We start from the raw sequence: 8,063 nt of genomic DNA on the forward strand, positions 1-8,063 counted from the left end.
GGAACCCAATTGCCAGTGGAGCGAAACGGAGCTGGTGTGATGATGATGATAGAGAAGGGGGCTCCGGGAGGAGAAGAGAGAGTGACAGGGAGGGGGGAGACATCGCCACCTCATTGAAGGTAGGACAGTTGAAGTGGCCCGATACTTCAATTACCACACTTGTATCCCCACACTGATCAGTCGACCTCGCTGCGACTGATCGCTGACCCCTCAACGATTAACTACCAATCAATCAAGCAATCAATCGCACTGTCCGTTTATGTGATGACTGTGCCTCTGCTAACGCGCGGCTGGGCATCCAATCAACCAGTTGGTGTCCCGTCGAGTCTTACTGGGTTAGCAGCTTAGTGCTCAAGGGACAGCAGTAGACACTACGCGACAGGGTCCAGTCTTGGTCCAGTACTGTATGTTTTTCGTCCTTTTCTTGTAAATGGGTTTTTAGTCAATTCCAGGAGGCTGCCTTTTACGGTTCATGGGAGTTATTTCTCTTCCTCCAAGTTTCGATTAATTTGAGCGTTTCCTCTACTGTCAGGGCTACGGCACAGCGTACGTGCTCCACCCCTAAGGCCCCCATTCACTGGAAAAACGTTTGGTGATGCAACCTGTTTGTGATAGCCCTATCCTTTTGCATGGGGTAGGTTGCATCAGGAAACGTTACCTGGCTTGGTCACATGATGAAACGTTCCAACGTTCCCTCGGTAACATTAGTTTTTCCAGTGATTGTCCTTACGGTAGGAAAACCCGCAGACTGATGTGTCTTATCCCTGACACACTGTGTACAACTTTATAGCAAACAAACAGACAGACACAAAAAGGAGAATCTTTGAGTCAGTAGCGTCACTTCGCTGTCGTTCAGCTCACATATAGGGATTGCGTCTTCACGAAAACGATGACAAATACAACAAAAGTAAGACTTATCAAAAATGTCAGTTTGTCCCTCGCGGTTTTGCCCTATACTCTAAACTGGGACAAACGGTCGCCGTATTCAGAATGAAGGCGCAGTAGTCGGCGTCTGTCAGTGGGGCGTATAGCTCTGCAGTCTGCAGTGCCCACAGGCAACCGACAACAAGAAAAACAAACGCAGTGCGCCGTGTCCCCACCCCAATGATTTGTAAACACAAAACATTGCGGTGGCGTCGCCCAGAAAACGCTCCCGATATATCGGATGTTGGCGGGCGCGGGGAGAGAGAGGGAGAGGGGGGGGGGCGCTCGCAACCGGCATGGTGAGTCATCGCGGTGACGTCAGGCTGGAGCCGTGGTGGTGGTGGTGGGGGGGCGTCGCCGCCTTGCCTAGCGTGGCGCAGCGGGCGCCGCGGCATGGCGGTCGGCAACCTTCGGCTTACGGCAGCAGTGGTGGCCCCGCGGCACCGGCGTTCCCGGTGTGCAACGGGGATACTGCACCCTCAGCACCACCCCCCACACACCGCGCTAAAAGCCCTCTAAGGTCTCCCTGCCCTGCCCCTCCTTGAGGCTTCAGGAGCCCTTTGCCCTTTCCTGTCGCCCCCTCCTTCCGCCTGACCTACATGTTCTGTCGATAAGCCCCTCTGCTTCCTCGTGTACGCCGTGCCCGACTCTGCTTGCCGTCGGCTTGCTTGCCGAGAGCACTGCTATTGATGCCCTGCACTGCTGCACCCGTGGCCGTGGACGATTAGGAAGTCGTTTAGAGACGTCTGCGAGGAGAGGCGGGGGTGGGACTGGGCGGCTCTCTGACCTCACTGCCTGTAACCGACACCACAGGCCGGGCCCGTGGATGGGCCGCGAACCCTGGAACTGACACCGCGCGTCTCACGTCCAGATAGCGAAACAGGTCACCGGGGACGGACTGCGGGCGATCCTGGACGCCACCATGTGCACCGTCCTGTCTGTCCGGTCCTGTCACGGCAGTGACACTCCCGTCCTCACCTCTCTCCTGCTGGTCGAGGCCAGGTCTGCGCTTCGGGTCGGGCCCTACAGCGATCGGCAGCGTAGCGTGGCGGTGGCGGGGCGGGGTGGCCCTGTGGCGGGGCGGGGCGGGGTGGCCCTCTGGCGGGGCTCCGCTCTCGGCTCCCGCGCAGTCAGTCAATGGGACGTGGCCGTGCCGCACCGCGCCGCCCCGCGCCGCACCGCGCAGCGTCGTCCTCGGCCGCGTGGACCCGCAGGCCCGCCCTTACGCCCCCGCGCCCCGCCCGGCCCAGCCCGGCCCCGCTCGGCCCCGCGCGGCAACGCCGCGCCGGTCGCTGACATGACGTGATGGTGTGCCAGAGCGAGGCCCCGGAGCACGGTGGCGTCGAGGACGTCGCCATGGCGGCGGCGGCCGAGCAAGGTGAGGATGACGCGTCGGGGTAGGAATGGAATACCCAGGACAATCGACACGCAATGTCCCACTCTCTTTCGTCCGCACCCAGCTCTGCAGCGTGCTTTAGTTGTGCCCATTATGGAGCTTGTCACCCGGGCTGCATCGCGTCGGTGCCAAAACGTTGACGTGCACGGCCACGCCGTCGAACAGTCGTGCCCGGCGCGCCTGGCCGGCCGTGACAGGCGCCCCAGGCGGCGCGCGCGCTCGGCGGGTCTGCGAGCGGCAGGCTGACAGGCGCTGGGGGCGCGGCGCAGGGGCGTTGAGAGCGTTGACGCGGAGCAAGCAGGCGTCCGCGAGCCGTCCGTGCTCGCTGATCAGAAAGGTCATGAGCCCGATTCTATATGTGGTTTTTACGGGTTGTCCTCTCGCTTCTGCCGCGAGAGTTTCGCAGAATTCCGGTTGGTCTTCAAGCCATAGGGGCGAGGGGTCATATGGATGAGGTCAAAGGGAATGTTGAAGATGAACCCCGCGGGTCGGGTAGAGCATCATAATAGTGTACCTGGTGGAGGGTGCGGGTGGAAGGCTGCGCTGGGAGCGCGGAGGTGAGGTGGGTGGTTGAGCCGGCGGCCGTGCGGCGCTAGGCTGGCTAGAGGCGCCCCTGCGCCCCTACCCTTACACCTGCTCCACTTCTCACCCCCTCCCCTCGCCCGGCTTCCCCCACCAAACTCTATGTTTGGCTGCTGAGTCATCGCCCGCCCGCCTGCCTCTCCCCGCCCCAACCCTCTCCGCGCCCGCCGCACCCCATCGGCCCCGCCCGCGGGCCCCTGCTAGTCCCCGCCCCGCTCTGCCCTGCCAGAGCACTGCCCCTTTCCCAGCGTATTTAGCCGGCCCTTGGAAAAGCTATCGAGCGGCTTTATGTAAACGACCTGGTTGCTGTCTGTCTGGTTGTTCGTCCCCTTGTACTGTAGCAGCAGGGATCATTGCTGAGCTTAACTTGAACTTGAAATTAAACTTTAACTTTAAATGCTCAGCTCTGTCAGGAAGCGCAAGGGGAGACCGCCCGGAAGACGGCGTGAAGTGAGGCGCCTGGCGTGAGACGTGGGATGTGAGGTGGACAGGCAGGCCAACCAAAATCGCGATAACATTTTAATTTTAGCGCGCCGCAGGCCAAGGTAGACGCACATTTAGCTCAGCTTCACACGGTTTTAACGTGCGTCTACCTTGTAATCATATCAGAACACAGTAACAATATAGTAACAAATAATAGTGAATCATCGTAACAAAATCCATGTTTAAGTGAAAGTTAATGTTATGGATTTCGAAATATGATCGATATTAATTGGTTTTACTAAAGGGAAAAGTTGGACGAGTCAAATTACTTATTTCCCAAAAACTTCAATACAAGATACAAGTTGTAACTAACTCTTAAAATAACGTTAAAGGCAGTTAAAATAAGTTACGGAGCCCTGCCTTGAAGAAGTTGAGGCTAGGGGTACCTTGGCACTCCTGTCTGTACCGAGTGTATAGGCCAATACTCCCCAGTGCGGCGGGTTTGCATACACAAGGGGCTATGGCGCCTTACGGACAGATCGGGTAGGCAAACCCGCAACACTGTGGTGTATTGCCTTTACAGCCGGTACACCAAAACACCTGGTGTGAAATGAGCTAGGAAATAAAAGTGATAGGCAAAACCGAATAACAACGTTTTCAGAAAGAAAGTTTTTTGTTCATGGGGACGGTTGAGAGTCGAGATTTGGCCGTAGGACGTAAATCACGTCCGTCGTTTGGGGAAGAAAAGAAGAACCAAACCGGAAACTGATTGTCGAAACCCGCAAACAAGGGCGGTTCGGCAAGACCTTTGCCTTTGTGCCTTTGTTCGGGTGTTACGACTCGGAAATCTCTTTCCGGTTTGGTTCTTCTTTTCTTCCCAATTGCCTTCACAGGGGCAAACTGTCCTATTTAACAATAATTAAATCAATTTTTAGGACTTTTTTGTAACGTGAGCTGCAGTTGCACTTCTTCATACCGTTTGGCTTTTCAAAGCAGTAGGATGGATTGCGGTCACTCTGTGGCACATCCTTTGATTATGATTACGAGGGGGAAATCACTTGGGTTCGTTGCGTACGGGCTATTTCGTGGTATTTCTCCTGCCCTTTCGGTTATCTCTCCTTCCATTTCGGCTATTTCTCGCCTATTTCGGATTATTTCAGGGTATTTCGCGGTATTTCGGAGTATTTCAGGGGTATTTCGCGACTTTTTCACCGACTATTTCGGGTCTATTTCGCTCTATTTCACCTTTATTTCGCCTTTATATCGGACTATTTCGGGGAAAGGTGTTTCGCAAGTGATTTCACCCTTGTTTGATTACTGTGCATAGTGACATATATTATGCAAATAACGTAAGGTCGCGCGGGAACGCCGCTGGCAGGAGAAGTAGGCTCGGAGTTAGTCCGAGCTGGCAACTCCGTTCGGCAGTGACCCGGTGCCTGCTGCCTGCTCGTTCGTCTTCTGTTGAACTAGGACTCTGTGTTTGATCTAAGCCCCGCCGAACTCTACGCCGGTCACGTGGATCGCAAATCGCCCATCACATCCATTACTGCACTAGGAATGCCCACACCTTGTGTGCTCGGATTATTCAAACAGCATTAGAAGCATGACGCGGGATATATTTTTCAGTGCATTTATATTTGATTTGATGTCGTATAGTGTAGTCATAACACTTGTCCTGGTGGAGTAACATTTTGGCGTTTAAAAATTTTCTAATATTAACCTTTATATAAGCCCAGTAGGGTATTCCACTGGAAGACAAGCGGACCCTGAAGACGAAAAGAATGACTACCCGATCTGTTTCCTCCTGCCCAACCTTGGGCCAAAAGTAGCTGCTTCGCGGTTAGTCAAATCAAGTTTATTGGCTGGCCGTCACATCGACGTCATCGATCGGATAATCAGCATCAGCGTTCAAAAGGAAACAGACCAAGCAGTCATGCTTTTCTTCTTCAGGTTCCGATCGTCTTGCCGCGGAATACTCCATTGGATGGCCTTGCAAAAACTTACAGTACATGGGATTATGGTGATAACATAATGTCTAAATGAAGTGTTCTGGGCTCTCATACGCACTGCTCTGTCTGTCTCTCACAGCTCGCGGTATCCCCAGCTCTACGGCCACATCGCCGCCGCCGCCATGCTCCGCCGCCGCCCCCTGGGGGCCGTGGCTAGGGATGGGGCCGGGGGCGGTGCGCGGTGCGCAGGCGTGCCCGCCCAGGGCCCCCGCTGCCCCCGCCGGGCCCCCGGCCCCGCCGGCAGCGGGCCCCCCGCTAAGCTCGCCGCCACGGCCGCCGCGCGAGCGACTGCGCCTGGCGCTGTCGAGGAGCCTGAGCGAGCCGGGCCCGGTGTCCGCCACCCTCGCCCGCATCTCCCCGACGACGCCTGACCCGCCCGCCTTCAAGCGCTGCAAGCTGGAGGCCGAGGGCGATGCTTCTCCAGCGGCCCCGGCCGCGGGGTGTGCGCTGGCCTCCAACGGCCTGCTGCGCCGCGTGCGCGCCCTGGACTCCGACGGGCTGGTGCGCGCGCTGGACCAGTGCGTCCTCCTGGACTGCCGCGCCTTCCTTGCCTACAACACTTCGCATATCCGCGGCGCGCTCAACGTCAACTGTGCCGACAGGCTGAACAGGCGGCGGCTGCTGCAGGGCCGCACCTCCATCGCGGACCTAGCCGCGGGCGGTTGTCCGGCTGCCCCCCAGGGTGGTGTTCTGTCCCCGGCGCGGCAGGTCGTCGTCTATGACGACAGCTCCGCGCTGCTGGATCGACTACCACCTCACCACCCTCTCGTGCTCGTGCTCACCGCTCTCGTCAAGGACGACAAAGATCCCGCCTTCTTAGTAGGTAAGTCCGCTCTAAGCTATCCGTGGAGATTCTGATTCGCGTAGCTTGTTAGATCAGTTGTAAATGGTGTGGCAGATGTAGTATTTCTTCATAGATTTTACATCGTGAACTTGTACAGACAGTGCGCAAACCAAAGTTGTTTTGTTATTACTGTTCTGGGTGAATCTAGGTGAGCCCGGATCTAGCCGGTCTGGCCGGTTCCAGTCGGAACTTGCGTCCGGTTCGCGGTTCTAAGGCGATTTGCATCCAAACTAGCGATGTGACAAAAGATAGGTGACATGCTACTCAAATTTAAGAAAACCTTTCCAAAAAACGTAATTGTAAAAGTACATGTGTATCGTTTTCAAAAACATTTTTCTCTTCGGCCCCCGCTTTGCCTCCATGCCCATTGGGGGAAATGTTTTGGTCAGTTCTCGGCTTGCGGGGAACGCTTGTCTGGCGCTCCCAGCCATTCGCGGGTCACACCGCGATGCGATGGCCAGCTCCAGGGGGTACTATTTCTTATTGCTGTTTACAGCTGCCCCTCGTCCACCTCTTGGGTTTGTTTTGGATCCAGCCTGCAATAAGTACACGAGGCAGGACTGGCCGTATCGTCACTCTTAAAAATAGTACAGCGCGGCTAGCGGGACGGGGGCGGGCGGGGGTCTGTGCAGGGCAGGAGGCGTGCCTGGGGCTGAGGCGTGCCTTCACGCCAAAAAATATTCAGGGCCGGTGATGAAGAGGCCGAGGCATGGAGGCCGAGGCCTTGTTTGTTTCCTTCGGCTCGCAAGGCCCCATCCAAAGAAAAATTTAAATCCATTTTCGAAAATTACTGTTTGAAATAGGGTGTTTCGGCTAACGGAGGAAGAAGAAGTTCACGGTTGGTCGAGAGATTCCCGTCCCTATGTCACGCCGATACTGTGGGTAAAGGCTCGACCAATCCGGAACCTTTATGTTCTACCCGCTCTTCTTCTTCCTCCGTTAGCCAAAGTACACTCATCCCAAACATCGTACGGGTAGCCCGTAGGGCCCGTAGGGCCCGTAGGGACAACTATAACATAATGACTGAGGCACTGTTCTGACAGTTTTAAGAACCGAAAATCTAGTTTTACACACTATGTGGTTGTTTGTCTCAACAATTATGTGATGTTGTCTGTGAGTTAACCCTCCCTACGATGATTGACCCACCTATTAATTTTTCTGGGTAGAGTTGTCCTACGAGTGAAAGATGAAAAGCTGTGGCAACAATCGTATTGTTACTTCAGGCCGCTTCAGGCTCTTCAGGCACAACCATAAAATATGGTTGGGGCAACAACAGCACCGGTGTATCAACCAAACAAGCGTTTTGAATTTTGGCCGGTGGTCTCAACTATACCTTATAGTGATTCCTAAAGAAACCAAACAATGATTCTTACAACTTTTCATTTTTCTGGGGGTGGTAGAACGGTAGAACGAAGTAGTTACATAGAACGGGTTGGAGGGAGAGCGAGGGAGCAGGTGCTGCTCTGTCCCCGGCAGCCAAGAGAGTCCCGTCCCGCTGACCTATAGACCAGCCACACCTTAACGATGCCCCCAGGATGTCCTGAGGATGACCCTTGCACGCCCTGACGCGCCCTCCAACCCCTGCACCACGTCCCACCACGTCCCGTGACGCCGCAACCCGATATTTTATGAAAAAGCCTGCTCTTGTCGGGTCACCTAGGGACAGCTGGCGAGGGCCTGTGCAAGACCAGCGACACACTCGAAACAAGAGCATGTACTGTCCTTTTTTGCCAGTGTGCCACTTTGGGTGGCCCACCGGCGTAGCCTGATAGCGAAGCTCGGCTCGGCCTCCTCTCGGCCCCGCACCCGCGCGCCCGCCGCGCCAGCTAGGCAGCCCACCCTACGCGAGGCGCCAGGGAGGTAGGCAGCCCAACGTTTCTCTTGC

At 55.8% G+C, this 8,063-nt stretch overlaps 1 protein-coding gene across 5 annotated transcripts in view; it reads left to right on the top strand.

Annotated features, from left to right (window-relative positions):
* The window catches only part of LOC113212602 (dual specificity protein phosphatase 10-like), an 84,656-nt gene that overhangs the window by 50,830 nt on the left and 25,763 nt on the right, over positions 1-8,063 (top strand). For 4 of the 5 annotated variants that reach the window (XM_052277458.1, XM_052277457.1, XM_052277456.1 and 1 more), the window contains one exon: positions 5,414-6,157. In XM_052277458.1, coding sequence (XP_052133418.1) covers positions 5,414-6,157 — 744 coding nt within the window. Of the gene's footprint in view, positions 1-2,068; positions 2,303-5,413; positions 6,158-8,063 lie in introns of those variants that run through there. The other variant, XM_052277460.1, reaches the window with a different exon arrangement.

Source organism: Frankliniella occidentalis, unplaced genomic scaffold (assembly GCF_000697945.3).
Source record: "Frankliniella occidentalis isolate FOCC.00 unplaced genomic scaffold, Focc_3.1 Scaffold10, whole genome shotgun sequence".
Lineage (NCBI taxonomy): Eukaryota > Metazoa > Arthropoda > Insecta > Thysanoptera > Thripidae > Frankliniella > Frankliniella occidentalis.